Here is a 25,146-nt window from a genome sequence, read left to right on the forward strand (position 1 = left end):
CAAATGTGAAATCTAAATATCCTAACAGTGTCAGTTCTCCCAGGTTAATTTGTAGATTTCATATAATCATTATCAAAGATACAACACATTTCGGGGAGGACAGGACTTTAAACAGTGTTTAACCTCATAAATACAAACATACAGCACATGCATACATAAATTGTTAAGAGTTCATTTTTTGAGAATTATTTTATTTAACTTAATTTATTCTTTTTCTTTACATTTTTTCTTATTTATTTACATTTAATCCTGTCTTTACAGTGTACAGCATTTCTTTTTTCAGCATGAATACCATGCATGTGTGTCAGTCAAGACAAAGATATTACTACATATATTATCAGCAGCAAATAGCTTCTCATTTTGGGTCAATTAAACATACTTTTACTTGTTTCTTACTCTCCTTCCCCCCCTTCCATACCGAACTTTCTTTACCTCACATTTTATTGATTCGCAAAAGATCTTAAACTAAAAATATGGACAAAGCTAGAATCTAGTTGCAAGTGCACTGTAATTTTCTTCTTTCTCTCTCCACTTCTCCTTTTACTATTAAAAAAAAAATTGCTGAACCTATCAGCATCTCAAAAGAAAACCAAAATCCTTAAATCTGGAAGACAAATAAAAGAAGAAAATCAGTAATGTTTTAGACAAATATCATAGAATTCTATTTCACCAGTTCAGTCCCTCTTTTGTTGACTTGTAGTGTTACTGTGATCTGATCTTATTATTTTAATTTGACCAGAAAGTGAGAGAGGGAGAAAGAGAGAGAGTGAGAAAGCAAGAAAGCAAGCTGCCAGGTCAGGGACTCGAACTGTGGTTGGCCATATGGGAGTCCAGCACCTTTAACCACCATGCCACCTGCCGGTCCCGTGTTCATTTTTTTAAAAAGAGGTATAGGGGGCCATACCGTGGTACAGTAGTAAAATGCAACACTCTATGGAACTGACCCACATGGGAAGGTTCCCGGTTCATGGCTGGAGACATCCCTGAATATGCCAGGCATGTTTATGCCCAGGATCCAGGGTTGGCTGAAGCTGAAAGTGGATCACAACATCAAGACCCCATTGGAGGTGCTGTCTCTTTGTCTTTCTGTCTGTCTCACTTATTGAGAAAATACACTTTTTTAAAAAAGATATAGTCATGGTTGTTATACACATATAAAATGAACATGTGTTGAAAATTTTATTTGAAATTAATTAATGGAAAATACAAACTGTCACACATGCACAGGTATGTAAGTGCTGAAATGAATTCATAACTAAGTTTTAAACAGGTCAATAATCAATTGCATTCCACTCAACACAATTAATTTACATTTCATTGGGCAAATATCATTTGCACTATTATCAACTTTTACAACTTACAGAGCAAAAAGTAGCTCAAAGACAATGGGAAATAACTCAAATAGCTAAACAGACTACTCAGTAATCTCTTTTTTTCTGCTTGCTTTCCATTTCAAAATTCTACACAACTTTTTTGCAGATAAATGCAAAATAACAAAATCTTTTTTTTTTTTTTTGAGAGAGGTTTTCACTATAGGGCATGTGCACTCGCCAGACATAAAGACAGAAAGCGAGAAATCATCCCCCAGGGGGGATGGTCATGCCACAATCCCTTCTCCTCCATTCTCCTCTTGGGATCTTGGGCACGCATGCACATGCGCCCGGTGTGAGTTCTAAGCCACCAGGTCCAGGACGCGAACCGTGGTTGACTATGTGGGAATCCAGCGACATAGCCTTTACGCTAACTTCTGGTTCCCCAAAATAACAAAATTTTGATAACCTCAATTTGCAATCAAAAATTTTTAGAGAGATTTTTTGCTATAGGCACATGTGCTTGCTAAAGAAACAGAGAGAGAAAGAGAGATAGAAAGCAAGAAATTATTCCCCAAGGGTAATGGCTACACTGCAATCCCTTCTCCTCCATTTTCCTCTCAGGATCTTAGACACACACGCACATGCGCCTGGCATGAGCTTTCAGCCACTGGGTCCAGGACTCAGACCATGGGCAACTACGTGGGAGTCCAGCAATGTAACCATTATGCCATCTACTGGTCCCACAAATTATTTTTAAATTGTTAAAGCCTACTGTTCTACTTTGTAATATTAAAAATTTAAATCATCCTAAAAGAGAATCAAGTAAGTGAGTGACTAGATAAATTTGTAATTTACTCATGTTCTAAAATTAAATACAATTCTTTATACAATCTAAAACACAATACAATCCTTTAAACTCATTATTTCAAAGAATATTTCATTGCATTTAGAAATGCTATCAAACTGTTAAGTGAAAAATGTAGGCTAAAGATTGTTTAGTGATTTTTTTTTTTTAAGGTTTTTGCTTTTGGACACATGTGTTTGCTGGAGAGGAGAGTCAGAGAGGCAGTGGAGGGAAAGTCAGAAATCATCCCCTGAGGGGGATGGCCACACCACAATCTTTTCTCCTCCATTCTCTGAAATTTGGGGCACATACACCTGGCGTGAGTTTCAAGCCTCTGGGTCTAGGCCTCAAATCACGATTGGCCATATGGGAATCCAGGCTACCTGCTGGCCCTTAAATTTGTCCTGAATTAAAAACAACAACAACAAAAAGAAAACCAAAAACATAAAATGAAAAGATACTGACATAAAAAATATACCTCAACAATGGATATTTCTACAAAGTAAAATTCTGAGATTCTTTTTCTTTATTCTTTTACTAAATTGTCAGAAAAGTCATGATATACTTTTTCTGTTTTTCTATGCAAAAGTGCATCATGATTTTTCCAACAACCTAATATTTCTCCTTTGTTCTTTTTACTGAGTTTCCTTTCTTGTTACCTTTTTAAGTTTATTACTTCCACAAGTGAGCAAGAAGGCCGGGGAGACAGCATCCCTGATGACACCATGCACCCCCAGCATCTGTCCGTCTGGACTACGGGCACGTGCATGCCTCCTGTACTGTGGGAGATCTCTGTTGCAAATCAGAACTTTCCCATGTGGGTCGGCCTCACAAAGAATCGTGTTTTATGGCTGTGCCACCACCTGGGACCCTCTTTCCACTTTTTATTGTGCATCTCCTCCTTTGGTACCTTCTTTCTTTGAGAATCCTTTCATTTGCCAAATCTTAGGACATAGAACAAGGAGATAGCAACTCACAGGTCAGTGGAGGTGTGGAGACAAATTACTGTCTATTACTGTTTCTCCACCACTGGACCTGGAACTGCCCTGGCAGCATAAGAAACCCTTCCTGTACTCCTGTTCTACTAGGGGTAGGGCAAACCCTTAAAATCCTGTGTTTAAATGAAAACATCCCATTTGTCCACCAGAGGCCCAGGTTCAGCCAGCTCCCTGTTCAATCATTGTTCTTTATTTCCTCGGGTTAAGACGGGTGAGGTGCTCTGGTGTGTTTTCATACATGTGGAAAAACTGTGTTTTCTTTTTCTGCAGAACCTAAAGGAGCCGGTGCTGGTGGCGCTGGTGGGGGCTTTGGTGGAGGTGGCAGTGGTGGCGGTGGCAGTGGCAGCAGTGGTGGAAGTTTTGGAGGCGGTGGCCCCCCAGGTTTGGGAGGACTGTTCCAGGCTAGAATGCCGAAGCTGAGACCCACGGCCAACAGGGATAACGGTGAGGAGAGGTTCCTTCTCTCTGAGTCACTGGAGCTCAGGCTGTTTGGAGGTTTGATGTTCCCACTGCGGCTTTGCACCCTTTAAGACATTGTTTGGAATGTTGCCACTGTTTTTTACAAGAGAAATTCTATTCAACTTTTAAAAAATTATTCATAGGGATCGAATAGTTCTATAGAGCTATGAAATACTTGCCCAGTGTCCTTGGGGGCAACCCATACATTTTTGTGCTTCCCTAAAGGGTAAGCTCAAGGGGGCCAGCAGGGGGCATAGTGGTTGGGGCACTGGACTCTCATATGGCCGTCTACAGTTTGAGTCCTGGACCTGGCAGCTTGCTTTCAAACTCTCTCTCTCTCTCTTTGTCTCTCCCTCTTTCTCTGTGTCTCTCTAGTCAAACTGAAGAATAATAATAACAAATAAAATGAAATAAATAATTCATTAAAAAAAAAAAAGGGTGAGATCCAGTGGGAAGAAAGGGAAGGACCAAATAGGACTTGCCACTCCCGGAAGTTCAACCCAGGGACCAGGCAAATTCAGTTTGCTTTGTGCAACAGCCTGACACAGCTGTCTGGGACAGTAAATAGTCATGATCACTTTCCAAACACACTGTGGGGCACATGGCCTGGAACGTAATTACAAAACTCACGAATCAGTGTTTTGCATGACGGATGTGTGAAATCTCAGAAGTGTCCTCTCCAGGAGCCATGGAAATGAATCCTACAGGATTATCCCTGAATCCGATGGCCAAGGAGGTTGAACTTGGTCAGGCCTAGGTAAAAACCTTGCAGAGTTCATGAGGCACTCTCCTCACTACTACAGAAGTTCAAGAAGTTTACCATAAATTTTTTTTGGCAATGTTTATTATTTTTAAAATAAACTTATTTCTAATTATATCATCTTTTAAAATAGCCTCTGGGAAAGTATGAAATTTTTGTGTTCATGTGAAGATAAGAGTCACAGAAGCCTCAGAGATAGCTGACCGAAAAAAGTAGATGGTCAAAATCTAGAAAGAGACTCGATAACAGAAGAGATTTGATGCAGTCTGCATTTAAATTTATTTTTAATTTGATTCATTATATTTTTTTAGTTTTCTTCTGGAGTACACTCGCTCTGCATGCACTCGCCAGAGAGAGACAGAGAAAGAGAGAGGGGAAGTGAGAAAGCACTCCCTAGGGCAGATGAATACATCTCAGTCCCTTCTTCTCCATTGGCCTCGCAAGATTTGGGACATCCGTGCCCATGAGCCCAGCTTGTTTTTCAACCCACCAGGCCATGTACAGACTCAAACTGTACAGTCAGCCATGTGGGATCCAGCTGCCTTAACCACCACGCCACTGACTGAACCTAAATTTATTTATTTAAAACTCACCAAAAGGATTTTTGAGGTAGCTGACAAATGTATACATTCAGGACTTTAACAATAGGTGAAGAAATTAAGGCAAAAGACAAAAGTAAAATAATAAAATGAAGATGAAATTCAGAGCTCAAAAGATGTGCTCCATGTGTTAAGGTGGATGGCAAGTGTAGCTTTAATCCAAAATTAGAAGATATAGACTTATCACAAATTGGCGACAGAATTAAACCACTTAGGCCCAGCCACGGTGACGTGCAGAAAGTGCCACCACCTGTATTTTTCTCACCTTTTCTTGAGCATTTCTTTTCAGAGGGACGAGGTTAGCCATTGCATATGGAGAACTTACATTGTTATAACTGATTTTTTCACCTAAGATTGCTGAATTATTTTTAAAACAGGAAAAGTATAAGGGCCAGGAGACGGGATAAAGGAAAACCCTTAACACGAATCCCATCTACCTGTGCCATCTTGTCCTCCTCACTGATGGGGATCTCCAGGACTCTCCTGGTTTTCTCCTGGTTCTCATCCATACCTAATGCTAAGAAATCTTTCCAAAAATCCTTTTAAAAGCTGATAGGTTGTAGAACCTGGGACCAGAAGGTAAGTAGAGAGCTGAGTTCTATTCCTCTGCCTCCAGAAAGAACTACCCCAATCTATGGCAGTGAGTTACCCACACCGTATGGCATTCTGGGATGGGACGACACTCTAGCCTTCTCACTTCTTGAAACTGTATGTGTCTCTTCCTGTTCTCCAGATTCTGGAGGAAACCGGCCACCAATTTTGCCACCAGGAGGAAGATCCATGGCTGCCAAACCTTTTTCACCTCCAAGTGGCCCAGGGAGGTTTCCTGGGCCTTCTCCTGGCCACAGAAGTGGTCCCCCAGAGCCACAGAGGAACCGAATGCCGCCCCCAAGGCCCGACGTGGGCTCAAAGCCCGACAGCATCCCCCCTCCTGTACCTAACACACCCAGACCCATCCAATGAAGTCTGCACAACCGGGGGTCCCCGCCAGTGCCTGGGGCCCCCAGACAGCCTGCGCCTGGGCCTACTCCTCCCCCTTTCCCAGGAAACCGAGGTGCTGCCTTTGGAGGAGGCTCCATTCGCCAGACACCCTCAGGCTCTTCCTCGCCCTTCTCCAACAGGCCACCACTGCCCCCAACCCCTGGCAGAGCCTTGGACGACAAGCCACCCCCTCCACCTCCTCCAGTGGGCAACAGGCCCTCCATCCACAGGGAAGGAGCTCCACCTCCTCCCCCGCAGAACAACAAGCCTCCGGTGCCTTCCACCCCAAGGCCTTCGCCCTCTTCACAGGCCCCACCTCCACCACCACCACCCAGCAGGCCCGGCCCTCCACCCCTGCCTCCAGGTTCCAGTGGCAATGATGAAATCCCAAGACTCCCACAGCGGAATTTGTCCCTCACTTCGTCTGCACCTCCCTTACCTTCGCCAGGACGCTCAGGCCCTCTTCCTCCCCCACCCAGTGAGAGACCCCCGCCTCCAGTGAGGGACCCACCAGGCAGATCAGGTATGGCAAACAGGGGTGAGTGACTCTAAGGGACTATAGGCACACAAAAGTAGAAGTATACTCACACCGCTTCGTGCTTTTAAGTGACCATTGACGCATATGATTTCAACCTGACCTCATGTGAGCCTCGCTGGAAAGTGGGACCAAGGTTGCTGTTGGTGTTTTAGAGATAAGGAGACTGAGTACCCAATAAACCTCTCAAAAAAAAAAAAAAAAAGAAGCTACCTGGGGAGCTTTAAACCCCAGGTGAGCCTCATCCCCATCGCAAGGTTTCTGGTATAATTGACCTGGGGGGCAGACCGAGTATCGGGATATTGGAAAGCTCTTCAGTGATTGTAATGTGCAGCAGAGTCTGAGAACTGCTCCTCCAAACTGCTATGCCATGAATAATTGACTAAAAATATGAAGCCATCGATGCATTCAATCCAGCGCCTAGACAAAGTAGCATCTCATTAAGTATTCTTCAGTGAATAAATGAGAACAGTAGTCATTTGAATGAAATACAGCCTTTTCCTTCTCATTTGGCCTCTACAGATTTTCCCCAAAGCAAGTGAGGACTTTCTATAGGCTTTTCCAAATGGATGAACCCATAGATTAAATCTTCCCCAAAATATGATGGGTAGTGACATAAAATGTCTGTTGTTTCCTTTGATTACATAAGCCATACTTATTTATTACAGATATATAGGAAATTATATCCAAAATTATCACTGATAACATTTTTTATGTACCCATAGTCTTTTTGTGGGGGAGGGTATAGGTTTTTGCTTTAGGGCATGTGCGTTTGCTGGACAGAGACAGAGACAGTAAGAGGGAAAGTAAGAAATCACCTCTCAGGGGGATGGTCACTCTGCAATCCCTTCTCCTCCATTCTCCTCCCGGGATCTTGGGCACACACGTACATTCACCTGGCATGAGTTTCAAGCCACCAGGTCCAGGACTCAAACTACAGACAGCAATGTGGGAGTCCAACGACATAACCTCTATACCAACTGCTGGGCCTCCTTTCAGTCTTGTATGTATATAAAGGGGCCAGCAAGTGGCATGATGATAATGGTGCTGGACTCCCACATAGCCGACTGTGGTTTGAGTCCCAGACAGGGTGGCTTGAAAATAACACCAGGTGTGTGTACATGAGTGCCCAAAGTCCCAAGAGAAGAATGGAAGAGAAGGGATTGGAGTGTGACCATCCCCCTAAGGGGTGATTTCTCACTTTTCCTTTCACTGTTTCTCTCTGTCTCACTCCAATGAACATGTATGCCCTGTTGTGGGGGGGGTCCCATGTGGGGGGGAAAAAACTTAAAAAAGAAAAGAATGAGTACTAATTAGCTAAATGGGAGCTTTAAACAATATATTTTTTAAGAAGAATGTATATACAGTATATACATTTTTACAAAACCAGTATCATGGGGCCAGCAGATGGCATAACGGTCATGTCACTGGACATCCACATGGCTGACTGCAGTTTGAGTCCCAGACCCAGCAGCTTAAAACTCACATTGGGTGCGTGTGAGTGCATGCCCAAGATCCCGAGAGGAGAGTGGAGGAGAAGGGATTGCCATGTGGTCATACCTCCTGAAGCACAATTTCTCACTTTCTGTCTCTCTGTCTCTCTGTCTCTCCAGAGAGTGCACGTGCTCTATAGTAAAAATCTCTCTTAATAAAAAAACAACAGTATTGGGACCAGCTGATGGTGTAATGGTTATGTCATTGGACTCCCATGTAGTTTACTGAGTTCAAGTCCCAGACCCGGTGGCTTAAAACTCATGCTGGGCTTGTGCGCGTGCCTGACCAAAATCCCGAGAGGAGACTGGAGGAGAAAGGATCACCCCCCAGGGGGTGATTTCTCGCTTTCTGTCTCTCTCTTTCTCTGGCAAGTGCATGTGTCCTATAGCAAAACTCCATCTAAAAAAAAAAAGAATTAAAAATAGAAAAACTAGTATTATACTACAAATACTATTCAGTCTTCTGCTTTTTATTTAAAAATCACACTAACATTTTCATATGATTAACTATTTTGCTATAATGCAATCTTGAATGATTTCATAATGTTAGATTTTACAGATGTGCTCTGATTTATTTAATCAATTCTCCCTTGGGTCACGTGGGCTATCTCTAGATTTTGCCATTACAGGTTTGTGGTGATATACCCTCGTAGCAAAGGATGTGTGCACGTCTCTGTAACTCCTCCAGATGAATTCCTAGCAATTTCTAGATCAGTAGGTGCGCATAGTAAACTATGGATTTTGTAGGGACTGCCAAGTTACCTTCCAGAAAATTCCTACCCTTTCGTATTCCCACAGGAACATATGAGAGGTCATTCTTGTGTAAGATATGGTTTGGCTTCATTGTTAGGAGAGTGGGCTTTAGCATGTGACAGTTTTGGAGCCAACTCTTGGCTCCTCCACTCATTAGCCTCCTTTCTAGCTTTCTAAGCTGTCAGAGCCTCTGAGGACTTGTCTTTGTCCTCTGCCCCTCTCAGGGTTGGGTCAGGATTAAATGAGACAATTGCATATCATGGTGGTTATATTTCCTGGCATATAGTTAAAATCAATAAATGATCATTTTAATTATTACTCTGCCAACAGGAAATGAAAATCTGTTCTATGTTCTATCATGCTGGCCTGGGTTTAAAGCAGGAAGCCACAAAATTGGAAAGTTAGGAACACTAACAGTTACTTTAAAAGAGAGAGAAAGAGAGAAAAACAGAGAAAGACAGGTGCTAGCAGGTGGCACAGTGGTTAAGGCACTAGACTCCCACGTGGCTGACTGTGGTTCAAGCCCTGGAGCTGACAGCTTGAAAATAATGCTGGGTGCCTATGTGTGCTTGCCCAAAATGCTCAGAGGAGAGTTGGGGAGGAGGAGTTGCAGAGTGGCCATCACCCTGGGGGGATATTTCTCACTTTCCCTCTCTCTGTCTGTCTCTGGTGAGCACATATACCCTATGGCAAAAACCTTAAAGAGCGAGCGAGAAGAGACAAAGTCCATCAAATTACATAGCACTAGGACCCATAATATTAGAAGTTGAGTTTACTCAGCTTTATTGGAGTATTACCAGTAAAGTTAAACCCACAATCTGCAAGATACCTTTCCTGTAATAAATCAATTCTTGCTGCCTACCAGCAATGACAAACAGATGGGGAGATAAGTCCACTGTGCAAGATGAGGCTGAAGGCTCCCTGAGAGGTTGCCTAGAGCTGGGCAGGGCCTCCACTTCCATCAAGGATCTGAGTCAAGGCTTTCTGTCTGGGTCTTCTGTATCTGCAGTGGTGGGTTGTTCACTGTGAGGTCTTCGTTAGATTCCGAGTTTACCATTAACAGGATATTTATATTTATAGCACCATGAGACATTGTATTTACAAAAAATGTTGGCATCTTACAAATGGAACACACTGGTCAGGATCAGGAATACTCAGGCCACTGACTTAGATGAGAAAATGTTCAAGTTTTGTTTTGGTTTTTAAATTTACTCACTATCCAAATAGCCTCCACTATTGAAATGTAGGAAAAGTAAGATAGGTTTCTTTTGTATTACCAAAAGGATGAATTTACTTTGAATTTTTTTCTAGGAATATAAAGCTTTTTACTGGGGTTAGCTGGTGGTGTGGTGGTTAGGGTGTCTCGGTCTTACGTGGCCAACTATACAGTTTGAGTCCTAGACTCAGTGACTTGAAGGGGGAAAAAAACAAACAAACAAAATACACACCAGATACATGTCTTCTCACACACACACACACACAAAAAAAAACAAAAACAAAAACAAAACCCTTTTTGCTTATACCATACCACTGCATTTTTAAAAATGGTTTTAAAAACTTATATAATTTTTATTTATTTGTTTACTTTGTGTGTGTGCGATAGCATGTGTGCACACGAAGAGAAAAAGATAAATATCCCCTCCCCCAATAGATTCTTGTCATGCCACCATCCACTCCTGCAATACCTCCAGCTCCTCAGGATCTTGGGCACCTGCATGCACACCCGGTGTATTTCAGGTCAACCTGGATGTGAACCACGATTGTCATGGGGCTTCCAGCACTGTAGTCCAGCATGCTACCGACTGTGCTGGTATTGTTGGCAGCAGTTCTATGAGACAAGTACAAGTGACAATCTGACCCTCTTTTATAGAAAGAGAATCAAGTTCCTTTGGGTACCAGCTTGCTCAGGGTTGGAACCCACACTGGTGTTTATAGCCATGCACATTGGTTAGCTAGCTGTCACTTCCTGCTTCATCTACCTCCCTGAGAGGGAGAACCAGAACTCCTCCTGTTCTCCAGGTGTCTGGTGTTGGGTTTCCTGGGTCTGCTCTGCCTGGGAACCGACCACATGCATCACAGAAACGCCCGTGTCTTTAGCTACACTACTGTGCTTAGTTTAAACTTGGTTCTTCTGAAGACCTGAAGTAACTACATAACTGTTTTATTCTTCCTTTTTAATTCTTTCATCATGGCCTGGTAAACAGTTCAATAGCTCTTCAAAAGGATTATAAAATGTTATTTAAATGAAATGGTTGTCAGTATAATCACCTGTCTTCAATTTCACTGCATTATCTCTGTTCCCCATACAACTGAAAGCCAAAACAGCCATTTAGCTATCAATGTGCAATCATTGTACAGATATGTGCATTTTTGTGTTCGTATGTTCCTACGCAATTCTTAGCTAAATCTCCTAGAAAGTCTCCACCATTTCTGTGTATTTCTTAATTAAATGGCATGTATCCAGCAGGCACTGAATCGCCGATGACCACCATAATAGTAATGTGGAATGGAAGGCATTGCACTAAATCTCTTTTCTTCTGCCCCAGGTCCCCTCCCACCACCTCCTCCAATAAGCAGAAATGGCAGCACGACCCGGGCCCTGCCTGCCACCCCTCAGTTGCCGTCCAGAAGTGGAATAGATAGCCCCAGGAGTGGGCCCAGGCCTCCTCTTCCTCCTGACAGGCCTGGGGCTGGGGCACCTCCCCCACCTCCACCATCAACATCAATTAGAAATGGCTTCCAAGATTCTTCATGTGAAGGTGAGGTGTGGGCCTAGCTCCTTAGGCTGTATGGCAGCGATTGAACAACAAGTTTCCTTGTGTATGTCATTTGGGGTTTTTTTGGTTAACATTTCATTTTCACAGTCATTATCACACTGTATTGCATGACCTAACTAAGCATTTTAGGGCCCATCATGATTCCAAGTTAAAAAGAGTAATCCACCTCCTACCCTTTCCAAAAGGTAGTTTATTTTTCTCTGACCTGTTTCTTGTTCTTGAGTCTCATTTTGGTTAACATTGCAGAGATTCCAGAATTCTGAAAAGAACCATTTTTGTAGCTTACCTTCCTATTATCTACACTTCTGAATAGTTTACCATTGGGTGAGTGGCCCAAGGCCTGCAGGCATTTAGCTGCTGCCCTCTGCCATTGTTATCAGAGTGGCCCTATTTACGTGAGGGCCCACTGGTGGGAAGAAAGATGGCCCACGCCTCAGTGCTCGGCTCCTGAGGGGGACTGGCTGGATTCTATCACCAAAGGTAAAGTCACTTTGCTCTGATTTGCAGGCCAATATATTTTATTGCTAGGTGACATTCGTAGCACTTCCAGCATTTCTGTAGACGTGTAGACATGAAACTCGAACTGATTCCTGCAGCTCTGTTTGCTGTTATACTTAGCATTACGTCAGTCTTCACAGCAGATTGTCAGTTACTGAAGGAACTGTTTGTCTCTCCCCAGATGAGTGGGAAAGCAGATTCTACTTCCATCCGATTTCTGATTTGCCACCTCCAGAACCATATGTACCAACGACCAAAACTTATCCCAGTAAATTGGCAAGAAATGAAAGCCGAAGTGAGTATTTCTGTCGGTGTTTTGGGAAGATTCATAGTCGACTAGCCTGAGTTATGCTGGGTTTAATAGCAAATCTAAGCCTCTTGATGGGAGTGGGATAGAAAACCACATTTGAAATCATTTCACTTCTGTAAACTCCCTTTCCACACAGACGAAGGAACATGGAGATATCAAGAATGCAGGGAACAGCAGTTGGCATAATGGCTATGGCGCTGAACTCCCATGTAGTTGACTGTGGTTCAAGTCCCGGACTTGGTGACTTAAACTCATGCTGGGCACATGTGCGTACATGCCCAAGATCACGAGAGGAGAATGGAGGAGAAGGGATTGTAGTGTGGCCATCCCCCCTGGGGGGTGATTTCTCGCTTTCTGTCTCTGTCTCTCTTTGTCTTTCTGGCAAGCGCACGCGCCCTATAGCAAAAAAAAAAAAAAAACCCTTCCAAAAAAAAAAATTGAATGCATGTGAATGTGTCATTACAAGCTCAAAGTGCCTTGGGTTTGCTAGTGTTACATTTTATTATCTTGCTTCTTTGAACAGTCTTCCTCCATTCTGGTTTTTCTGAGACAGCACAAGTAGAGACATCTTCTGTTCCTGCTAGTTTCCAGACTGGCAAAATGTCTTATTAATTATAACAAAAACTCATTGTAACTGCCTTGATCTTTTAATTGTATTATAGTCAGAGCTTCACTGACCACTACATGAAAATTTTAAGTGTATCCATAATGTCTCCTCATAACAAAATGGTTATTTTTATTTAACTAGATGCTCTTCCAATATTCATACAATTCTGACTTTTTTATATAATTATAATTTTCATAGAGTACAGTTTTGTGCTGGTATTTTGGGAACAGTTTTTCAGTAGGTTTCCATAACATTGCTTAGAAAGCACTTCCCCTTTTTATTACATGATTTTTATCTCTCAGGAGTCCATCAAGTCGGCATACAATAATTTATCATTATTGGACATTTAGATTGTTTCCATTTTTTAAATTAATGTATGTAATGCTACCACAATGAAGTAAATTACTTTTCTTCTATTGAAGGAGAAATGTGAACAAGAATAGAAAGTAGATAGATAGGAATGTCACTACAGTAAAAGTATGGACTATAAAAGAATTAGTATAAAATATGCATATATGTATGGGGTTTTTTTGAAAGGTTTTTGCTATAGGGCACGCGCACTCGCCAGAAATACAGAGACAGAAAGCAAGAAATCACCCCCCCGGGGGGGGGAATGTGTGTAGCCATACCGCAATCCCTTCTCCTCCATTCTCCTCTTGGGATCCTGGGCACGCACGCACACGCACTCGGCGTGAGTTTAAGCCACTGGGCCTGGGACTCAAACCGCGATCGACTCCATGGCAGTCCAGCAACATAGCCATTACGCCAACTGCTGGTCCCTATATATTTATATATATCCTAAACAGCAATATGTACAGGAAAAGTTTGAGCAAGTCAAAAAACTGTCACAACGGGACAAGCAGATGGTGTAATGGTTATATCACTAGACTCCTACGTTTGGGAGTCTCAAACCAGTCTACCATGGTTTGAAACTCAGACCACATGGCTTAAAACTCATAGGGGGCATGTTTGCATGTGTGCCCAAAATCCCAAGAGGAGAATGGAGAAGGGATTGCAGCATGGCCATCCCCAGGGGATGATTTCTCACTTTCTGTTTCTCTGGTGATCACACATACCTTATGGTAAAAATCTCTTGCTAAAAAAGAATCTGTCACAACGTCCCTAGCCATGTCCTTACACCCTAGCAGAGTGTCTCAACATATTCAGAGCCTATTGGTTCTTTCTTTCCACAGAGTTTAAATAAGTTTTGATTGACTGGTTCCCACCATTGGCTGAAGTTAAGATTGATTAGAAGCAAAGTCACTGGCATAAGGGAGAAGCAATAGATGACAGGCTCAAGTGAAAGCAGAGACAGGGACACAGAATTGTGCTATGCATTACAGCATGGGACAGCACCAGCTGCTCCTACTGGCTTAAATTTCTATCGTGTTACGTTAATTGAGTCAGGTTGTGCATTGTGCCTCTGTAGAAGTTTACAGAAGTTAGAAGATATTTTAGGAAGATTTACATGAATAAGTGTCAAAAGTAAATAAAATATTGTTTCTTGAAAAGAAAAATGTAATTTCTGGAAAATTTACTTATTCAGAATTCTGCATTTATAGACAATACCTAATAAAAATATTTAACTTGGGGCTAGCCATTGGCATGGAAATTAAGGTCCTGGATCCCACATAGCTTCACAGTTCAAGTCCTGGACCCAGGTGGATAGAGAATCATGCCAGGCACCTGTGCATGCATGCCCAAAATCCTGAGAGAAGAGATTGTGGCATATCCATCCCCACTGGGAAGCAATTTCCCACTCCCCACACCCCATCTCTCTATGGCAAGCACACACACCCTATAGCAAAAACTATACACACACACACACACACACACACACACACACACATATAATTATCATACAAGAGTTGGTAGTTGAAATTTTTGATGAAAAGTAAGTGTTCACATGGAACAAATATCTTTGAATGTTGTATATATGTTTATGAGTGTTTGCGTGTGTGTTTTCTTCATATTCTTATCAGACAGGGCTTCTGTCTGGTTTCCTTAATATGATCACTTTAAAAAGTTGTTCGTATAGACTGCAAATATTTTTCCTGACTTATCATCAAATTTTTAATCTAATTATTCGTATTCTTAAATCAGTAACAGAATTGTCATCCCCATATCTTCTAGGTTTTTTATTTGATATTTGAATATATTACCATATAAGACTCAAGTAAGCAACTCGAGGAATAGAACTATATCTTACTTGCTATTGCTTCTTCTTTGAGTAGCACAGAGCTTGAAACAGAGTGAACACTTAAAAATTTGTTTTTAATTAATGGGCTAATTTCCATTGCCCTTCCCAAAACTTAATGTAGATTTGATTTAAATATTTCCAGCACTGGGCATGTTTAGTATTTTATTAGGATAATAGATCATCTATCTAACAAAAATGAATAAGGGGAGCAGCAGTTGGCATGGTGATTAAGGCACTGGGCTCCCACATGGCCGACCATGGTTCAAGTCCTGGACCTGGCATCTTGCTTTCTCTCTATCTCTCTGTCTCTCGGGTGAGCACACATGCCTGGAAACAAATTAAAAAAATAATAATGATAAACAAAATTAAATAAATAATTCTTCATTTAAAGATGAATAAGGTACTTTTCAATACCAAGTTTTATTCTGCTCCTGTGACTGGCCAAGCCTCCAAGCCTACAGCCAGGTAAAGCCCAGACAACCCTAGCAGTGTAGAGTATACTTTGGGTACTCTTTAATTACAGCATTGAACAAAGCCAGTCTTCATTTTGCTTCTTGCATTTGTGGTGTGTCAGTTGATGGTCAAGGCTCCGTAACAGATGGCTGGTTTACATTCAGATAAATATTCCCTCAAACAGCTGCCTAGGAAGGTGGTGAGAAGAGGCAGCAAGGTCATGGACTGTCAGTGTTTTTCTCTGTTCCTGCTCAGGGATTTGGTTCTGTCTCAGAAATCCCTAGGTGGGTAGTAGGGCTGCTATCGAAGTGCTTGCTGAGGACTCTGCTGGTACCAGCCCACTAAGAGTCAGAATGGTGGCCATAGCAGACCCACATAATTGACATGTGCCCAGGTAGACCTGCTCATGGCATCTGAGCACCTGACTTCATGCCTAACATCTGTTACACTCTCAAATGGTGTTTGGATGTGAAATGAATTTTTTTTAATGTGAATGGGTTTTAAACCTGATTACACTGCACTGTTAGCCATGTATAGCTTTTTAAAAAAATCAACAGAGCAAAAAGTCAACCCATGAATGGGAAAAAAAATTGGAAATCATATACCTAATAGATTAATATTCAGAATATATAAAAAAATTCCTACAATTCAATAATAAAAAAACAAGCAACCCAATTTTGAAAAATGGATTGAATACTTAAATAGGCATTTCTCTGAAGAAGATACACAGATGGCCAATGAGCACATGGAAACATGCTCAACATCACTGGTGATTAAGGAAATGCAAGTAAAACTAGAGTGAAATACAATTTCACATCCACTAGGATGGCCCCTATCAACAAAACATTGTTTGGAAATTAGAAGATACCCAAATGCCCAACAAATGGACACTGACTAGATAAATAAACTACAGTATTTCCTAATAATAGAATGCAATGGTTTTTTAATAATAGCGTTTGCAAAGAAAAATGACTTTGATAGATGTTCAAACAGACTATGAGATCTTATTTCTGGAAGAAAAAGGGTACTGTTTCTAAATGGAAAATATACACATATATATAATGTTACTGGCTGCTTCTGGGTAGTGCAGGGATGGGTGTATTTAGGGAGGGTTGTGTTCTTGTTTGTTTTAAGTTTACTTATTTCTTCCATGAGAGAAAGAGGTAAGGAGACTAATACCCCAAATACCCCTGATGATCCACCCCCAGCCTTAGTGTACAGGGAGTCCCAGGGACATGAACCCTGAACTTCCCTTGTGGGTCCAGCATCACAGAGCATGTTACCACTGCATCACCGTCTGGTCCCTTGTATTTACTGATATTTCCAAAATCTATAATAAACACATGTTATGCCATAAGAACACTTTTTTTTTTTATTTAACTTCGTGCAAGTCCTCAGTAGCAGTGGTTGAGTGTCCTCTAGAAATGCTGATTCAGATCATTGCTTGTTTCTTTCTTTTACTTCACATCCACTTGTGCTAGTTAGCTTACAGCCTAGGTCATCCGGGCGAGGTTGTGGGTACCTTTTGCACCATCCCTGAGTTTCCAAAATGAGAACATAATCTTTCTAACCAAAATTATATTTTGTCTGTGTTTTTCATCAAGGTGGATCCAACAGAAGAGAAAGGGGTGCGCCGCCTCTTCCTCCCATCCCAAGGTGATCTTTGCCTGCTCTTCCATACCCAGGCTCAAGAGCTGCTTCTGTGTTGCTGTCCAAGAATTACACATCTTCCTCCCCTTTTCTTCCTTTGTCCCCTTCCTATTGAAGGAGAGAAGAAGGTAGAGTGAGGTGGGAATACGTGTGCATAGGAGTGGGACTCTGGTGAAGAAATGCACCTAGCTTCTTATATTGTGTATATTCTCAAAGCTAATGCTTGCTTCAGCCTGCCAGTGTTGGCTGCTGGGGGTCGATAGGCTTTTGTGGCAAGTAGACAGAAATGAATTGTATCCCAGCTTTCAACCATCCAAATGCAAAGATTCACTGCTTATTTGCTACAGACTATAATTATCCAAGTCCTCAAGAGCTGTTTTCTTCCACGCCTTTCTCCTATGCTTGGCCTCTTGTCTGTTTCCATGAACCACAGATCACCTAAGCAAGTTGCTGAGCAAGAGCTCACATGAAACTTCTGCGGCTATAGGATGTCCAGTATTTGGCAGTCTGAAGTAGGCTGTAGGACTGAGCTCTCCAATGGAAATATAATGTGAGCCCCCTAGACAAGTTCAAAATTTCTTGTAGAAACATTGTTTTAAAACGGTAAAAAGAAGCAGATGAAATGAATTGTAATATATTTTATTTAACCCAATGCATCCAAAATATTGTCATTTCAACCTGCAATCAAGATAAAAAGTACTGAGGTATTTTCCATTCTCTTTTTTCTTTGGAAATAAGTCGTCAAAATCCAGTCGTCTGTTTTACACTTACAGCACATCTTGATTTGGACTGGACACATTTCAGTAGCTCAATAGCCATTTGTGGTTGTTGGCTGCCATCTTGGACAATACCAGTCTAGAAGATGGAAACTAATGTAAAAATTTCTTGCTCTAAAAACAAAACAGGCACAACAAGCTTTAACAACTCAAGGTAACAAAATGAAGTTAAAGCCCAACATTCTGTTCAGCAGACAGTTTGACCTTAGATTTTTGTGTCCTTAGTTTCCCTCTTCCCTTAATATCTGTGCACAAGTGTTGCTTCACCATACCGAGATCAGAAAGTGATCTAATACAGTTTACATTCACATGGAATAAAGCCATTGGAAAGAAACTGAAAGCCTGCTGGGGCTTTGGGGCCCAGAACCAGCTGGCTGTGTGCTCGCTTGTCAGCTGGACTCCTGCCTGCTTCCTGGATCTGAGGCTGCCTTTGTTTTTTCTCGGCCTAGCAAGCTCCTCAGGGCCAGGAGAGGCTAATAAGGCCTGGCAGGAAAGGAAGAAAGTCAAATCAGAAACATGGAGGAAGGGAATAGATTTGAGTTGATGGGCAAAACTCTAAGACACGAAAACCGATGCTTAAGGGGCAGGAAATTCCCAGTAGAAATTGAGGGGCATTTGTTTTGACTCTGTACATAGAAATCATTTAGATCTATGCAAATACAGCTCCACTAAAGGACCATAGGGAAGAGCCAGTCAGCCTTGCCTTTTTTATACAATTTTGTTTACAAAGTTTTACTGGGACTTTTAAATCTAGCTCTAGAATTTGAGGGGGGAAATTCCATTTAGATGTTTTTATATGGTTGATCATGTTTAAAATTATCATTACTTATTTTTTAAAAGCATACAGCCATGTATGTATATATCTACCTAAACTTTGTATTATGGTTTCAATGTATTATTCATGTATTACTAGGAGATGCTAACAAGGATCAATCCAAAGAAAAATTTGAAAAAGCATTTCTATTTATAGAATAAATAATTGTGTCATTTATAGAAAAGCAAAAGAACTTAGAGTTCTAATAAATGGGATGTCTAATAAATTATAAAGTTACTGATTTGAATATATTGTATTTTTATAACTTTCCTTGCCAAAGTACTGTGCTTAATTGGTACATTAAAAAACTTGTTTTTTCCTCTGTCTTCTTTCATTCATCTGTCTCCCATATAGTCATTGAAGTTCTTTATCCAAATAGAATCAAGAAATATGAAGATGTAACAAGCTTGGCAAAGTGTTTTTTAATTTTTTTTAGGTTTTTGCCATAGGGCGAGTGCACTCACCAGAGAAAGACAGAGAGGTGCAGAGAGACAGAAAGAGGGAAAGTGACGAATCACCGCCCCCCTCCCCGGGCTCGGGGGCGTAGCCACATCACAGTCTCTTCTCCATTCTCCTCTTGGGATTTCAGGCATGCAGGCGCACAAGCCCAGTGTGATTTTCAAGCTACCAGGTTCAAGACTCAAACTGTAGTCAACCATATGGGAGTCCAGTGTCTTAACCACCACACTACCTGGCCCCCTTGGCAAAGTTGTGGTTTTTTGTTTTGTTTGTTTGTTTGTTTTAGAGAAATTTTTTTTATAGGTACACTGCCCAGAGAGACAGAGGAAAGTGAGAAATCAACTCGCCCGCTTCGACCCCGCCCCCCTCCTCGCCCCCCAGTGCCGCACCAAGAGGCATGGCCATACTACAGTCCCTTCTCCTTCATTCTCCCTGGATTTGGGGCACACATGCACACATGCCATGTGTGATTTTCAAGCCTCTGGGTCCAGGACTCAAATCACTGTTGGCCATGTGGGAGTCCAGTGCCTTAATCACTACGCCACCTGCTGGCCTTGGCAAAGTATTTTTCAATTTTTTTTTTTATCTCTAACATTTTGGTAATTTAGGAACATCGTTTTATTTTGGATTATTTGACTTGATGTCAAAAGGAATAAACATCCCTATGATAAAGCCTAATTACTCACATCACAAAAAATAGAACTGGGCCTTCCTAGCAAGCATGGTGGAAAAAAATCTGACCCAGAGAGTGCGGGTCTGGATTTCATAAGAGGTAGTGAGAATAGGGTAATCTCCTCGTATATCTCAACTTTGCAAGTACCACTCCGAAGTTTGAAACAGGGTCACAGCTCATAGTTGCCATTTATCTAGAATAGAGATGTTTTAGGATGTATTTTTAAGTGACTGTTTCGTGAATACACCTACACCCTTTCTTTGAAAGTTAGCAACCTAATTGCATCCCAAACTTTTAATAAGTTTTATGCTAAAATTTTCAACTATGGCAAATCACAGAAATGAGTACCTTCTTCTCTGAAATCAGAGCGTACGTGTATGTTTTCCCCGTAAAATTTTCATATAAATATAGTCAAGATGCAATACAGTATTTTCACATTCGATTGAAGTGCATTACAGTATTAAAATTCAGTGTTTCGTATTTCTTTCACTATGCATTTTACTTTGCAGAAGCTCAGAAAAATGTTTAATCCAATGGTGCCTTACTTTGTGATTTGAAAAGAAATCAACGTTTTATGTCTAGGTAGCAGATTATTTGCATATTTGTAAAAATCGTTAGGTCTTTATATTTTAACTTGTAATACAAATTTTGTTATTTTAGGAGCAGAAATGGGATGATTGTTAAATGCCCCCAAATTTTGGGCATGATACTAATTTTTTTCAGTTTATGGTCAGGGACTGTAAGGGAAGAATAAAAATTTTTTTCTTATTGCACTATGTAAACAAACATGTTTCGATATCTATGTCATCAGAATAGTTTAAATGTAGGGTAGTGTCTACCCTAGACATCTGCGCTTTTGTAAGTTAGCCAGACAATAAATAAAAGCAGAATGATATGGTGTCAACTGGTGGTTTTTCTTTAAGTATTGTCTGTATAAATATATATTTTTTAAGTGACTTTCTGTTTTGTACTGTGGTAAAGAAAGACAAACTCCAAAAAAAAAAAAAAAGAAAGAAAGAGAGAGAGAGAGAGAAAGAAGAGGTATGTGTAGTTACTCACCTGTTTGTTTTTCCTGAGCTGCTGCATCTAGTCAAAAATCTGTTTACCTGAGGCAGGTGTTTCTACTCTGAGATAGAGATGGGTAATGGAGGCAATGAAAGCTGAAATTACACCTGGACACAGGTACATGTGAGACAGGCCACTGAAAATTTAGGAAACCTGATAATATTTTAAATTTCCTGCTCCGTATGTGCATATGTAAGGTACTTCAAAAGTTCATGGGACTGAAGTAAAAGCTTGTTTTGGTGTAAAATAAGTTTGCAATCCATGCATAGTTTTTTCATAATACACATGTTCTATGAACTTTTTGAAGATGCCTCATACTTTTCTCAGTATGAGCACCATGGTTAAGAGCTGGGAAGGCCTAGCTCTGTCTCTCGCTTACAGGTTGCCTCTTTAAACCTGTTTCATTATCTATAAAGTGAGAAACCTTCTTACAGCATAATATATGCATTAAATAAGGTCATGGACTTAGCACTTGGCCCAGCTTAACTGGACACACTCGATAAGTGGGAGCCACAAAAAAAAACTTTTAGAATTATTTATCTAGTTTTATTTATCATTATTATTATTGTCACTTGATTTGCTACAGAGCACAGTGAGAAAGCAAGCCATGAGGTCCAGGACTCAAACTGCAGTCTGCCTTGTGGGAGTTCAGCACCTTAATCATCATGGCACCTGTTGGCCCTACTAGCCACTATTGGTATAAATTAGGAAACAAAATACTCATTTAGTGATCCCAAATTACCTGGAATCAAACTAAGTAAGAGGGAATTTACTAGTGGACATCTAAAGGAAAGGAGCACTAGAAGAAAAAATGCCCTTATTAGAAGTCAAAGGCAACGTCTGGACAAGGACTGCCTCGTGTGCTGTCACAGGCCTGGAAAATGGAAATTTGTGTTGCTTCAGTCAGCAAAGAAATGTTATTAGGTTCAATTTAAAATCACAGGAACAAAAAGCCAGAAAGAACTTTGTAGAGAGGACAGCCTCACGTGGTCCACAGTGGAGCGTATCTGAGCATGGAAGGGGTGCCAGTGATAGTGGCTTTGGCACAGCAGTTGTAAATTGGGGCTGCCCTGGCAGACTGGGCCATGTGGTCACCCAGTCAGAGGTCATCTAGTCCAGCCCTCTTACAGATAGGCAATTACAAATGGGCAATTACAGATGGGCATATTTTTTTTTGAGAGGTTTTCGCTATAGGGCGCGTGCACTCGCCTGACAGACAGAGAGAGACAGAGAGACAGAAAGCGAGAAATCACCCCCCCAGGGGGGATGGCCACGCTGCTCCCTTCTCCTTGATTCTCCTCTCGGGATCTTGGGCACACATGCACACGTCCCCAGCGTGAGTTTTAAGCCACCGGGTCCAGGACACGAACCACGGTCGACTACGTGGGAGTCCAGCGACATAGCCATTATGCTAACTGCTGGTCCCACAGATGGGCAATTTAAGGCCTCAAATGAAATACTACTGGTGAACAAGCAGTGTGACTTTTCTCCACACCACATTCTGGTATCTGTAATCCTCCTACCTCTATCTGTCACTGTTCCCTGTGTCTTTCACATTCGCCGAAAAGAAGAAGCCATTTGAGAGGTGTAAGAGTCAGAGAAAAAGTGGCTCTGGGACCAGCAGTTAGCATAATGGCTATGTCGCTGAACTCCCATGTAGTCGACCGTGGTTCAAGTCCTGGTCCTGGTGGCTTAAACGCACGCTGGATGCGTGTGTGTGCGTGCCCAAGATCCCGAGAGGAGAATGGAGAAGGGATTGCGGCATGGCCACCCACCTTGGGGGCATGATTTTTTGCTTTCTGTCTCTCTGTCTCTCTCTGTCTGTCTGGTGAGCACACGTGCCCTTTAGCAAAAACCTCTCCAAAAAAAAAAAAAGTGGCTCTGCCATTTGTTCCCTGTGAGGCTAAAGACAAGATGAGCTCTCTGAGCTCTAAATTTTCTCTACTGCAAAATGGTAATGGAGCTTAGATCCACAAACATCAGGCGATATCCGGCATGTGTTAGCCATGCTGTGAAAGTTACCTCCATTTTGTTTCTTAATCTTTATGCCATCAGATCTAGGCTATAATCAGGAAAAGAATTCCGAACATGATCAAAAATGTCTGACAAACTTCACTTGCAAGCCCAACCTAGGTAGCGCAGTCCATAGCGTGCTGGACTGCGATGCTCAAAGTCACTTGGGGTTGGAACACGAGCGGGGAGCACATACCCAAGATCCTGATGAGCTGGGGGGCTACAGAAAGGGGGCCCTATCAAGGGTGTCTCTTTCTCTCTCATGCATTCCCTATCATAAAACAAACCAAAAAAATTGATTTATAGTATCTTTAAGAATAAAAACTGTTTTCAAAACTGGTCTTGTGTGTTCAAACTGGAATCATTTATTTGGTTCACTTGTCCTTTCAATAATTCTTGATTGAGTACTTACTTTCCCGCCATCACGCTGGCATCCCAGCCGTTACTGGGTTGGTCCAGTCTGTGAGTAGCAGTTAAAGAGGTCAGCACCATTCTCACCAAGCGTGGATGCAGCTTCTCACCCAGGCGACAAAGGGCTTTCCATCCAGAGAAAAGTGAATACCTTATCCCACACTACCCCCTTAACTAACTTTTTTTTTTCTTTAAAAAAAATTTTAAGCCTACAGAAAATTGGAGTGGGGGGGGACCTAATCTCATAGAACATACATGTTCACACACAAAGGAGTAAGAAAAGCTGGAATCCTGGGTGTCCCCATGGACCTGGCATGGTTTTCAGGCCTACCTGGGATCTGTACCATAGTCACCATGTGGCTTCCAGCATGACAGGGTGTTAGCTTTATTGCTGCACCAGTGGCTGAGCCAAGGTTTTTTTTTTCCTTAAACAAGTTCTGGCAAGTTTATTAAAGAAAGAATTTTCATAGCTCACTGTCTCCCAGTCTGTGCTGGTAAATCCTTCTAATGATAACAGAATCACCTAGATCTTTGACTGCCAGTGTACATACTCCATAGTGCATTTCACATGCTATGCCGGGTTCAGTAGTTTTGCCACTGTAGTAGTGAACACCAGGTTTAGCCAACACGGTGTAGTACTCTATTTCAGATTCCTGACAGCTAGTCATTGGTGAGGATGATCAATTTTGCTTCGCCTTGCTCAACCATCTTCAGAGTCTGCTAGCACACCAGCGTGGACTTCCCACTTTTCATAATGAGATAGAGCCTAGAGTTAACTGAACTGACTCTTGCAACTTTCTCATCTTCTTCCACTATCTTCCTGTCTTAGGTGCAAGACAGCCCCTCAATCAAAAGCAGCAGCCAAGATGGCTGCAGAGCAAAAAGGCAGAAAAGTGGCCAATAGGTGATGTCTCTGGTTTTTAATTTGAAAAGTAAAGTAAGGGCTCCCAGCTCCCTGAGCATCCAAATTGATTGAAGGCATTCTGGACACATATTTGTCACTAATTTAGGGTGGCCTTTTCCCCTATGTTCCTTTGCTTCCCTCTGCTCTGAACCCTTGGCATTTTTATGTCTATTTCTAAAACTATGTTTAGCATATACAAATTTCTCTTCCTGCTAAATGACTAGCTATGTCCCATTTATCAACATTATAGCACAGATTCCTTTATCTTAAAATGGTCTCATTATTTCAGAGGTGCATTTACAGGAAGCTAATTAAGCTCAAGCTTTCGGACCCCCCCCATTTGCAAGACGCATCTTCTTAACTATTCACTTTTATAGAGTGGGGTTTTTTTTCCTCTTTTATTGCCAGAGAGTACGTGTACTCACTAGAGAAAGAGACAGAGACAGAGAAAGAGGGAGAAAACACCTCACAATGGGGCATGGTCATGCTACAATCACTTCTCCAATTTCCACAACCCAAGATTTTGGACACTCATGCACATGTTTCTGACAGGTTCTTTCAAGCTGCTGGGGGCAGATTTTGAACCATAATTGGCCATGTGAAATCCAGCTCCCTTAACCACTAGGCTACAGGATTTGCTTGATGTTACTTTAATATCTGATTTTTTACTTTGATTTTATTATTTTTTTCTTAAATAGGACACCTTAAATTGTCTGAAACTACAGGTCTCACAAAACCTAGATCTATTCTTGAATATTCATCCTCCTCAGCATCTAAAGAACTTAACCATAACATCTTAAA

The 25,146-nt window shown here is 41.6% G+C and overlaps 1 protein-coding gene across 1 annotated transcript in view; it reads left to right on the forward strand.

The window, feature by feature from the left end:
- Window positions 1–19,145, forward strand: part of WIPF1 (WAS/WASL interacting protein family member 1) — a 98,850-nt gene extending 79,705 nt beyond the window's left edge. The window contains 5 exon segments of the mRNA XM_006151117.3: window positions 3,426–3,599; window positions 5,707–6,477; window positions 11,282–11,494; window positions 12,192–12,305; window positions 17,185–19,145. Of these exon segments, the coding sequence (XP_006151179.1) occupies window positions 3,426–3,599; window positions 5,707–6,477; window positions 11,282–11,494; window positions 12,192–12,305; window positions 17,185–17,240 (1,328 nt within the window). The 3' untranslated portion in view covers window positions 17,241–19,145.
- Window positions 19,146–25,146: the final 6,001 nt, after the last annotated feature.

This window comes from Tupaia chinensis, unplaced genomic scaffold (assembly GCF_000334495.1).
Source record: "Tupaia chinensis unplaced genomic scaffold, TupChi_1.0 Scaffold000314_1, whole genome shotgun sequence".
Taxonomy (NCBI): Eukaryota; Metazoa; Chordata; class Mammalia; order Scandentia; family Tupaiidae; genus Tupaia; species Tupaia belangeri.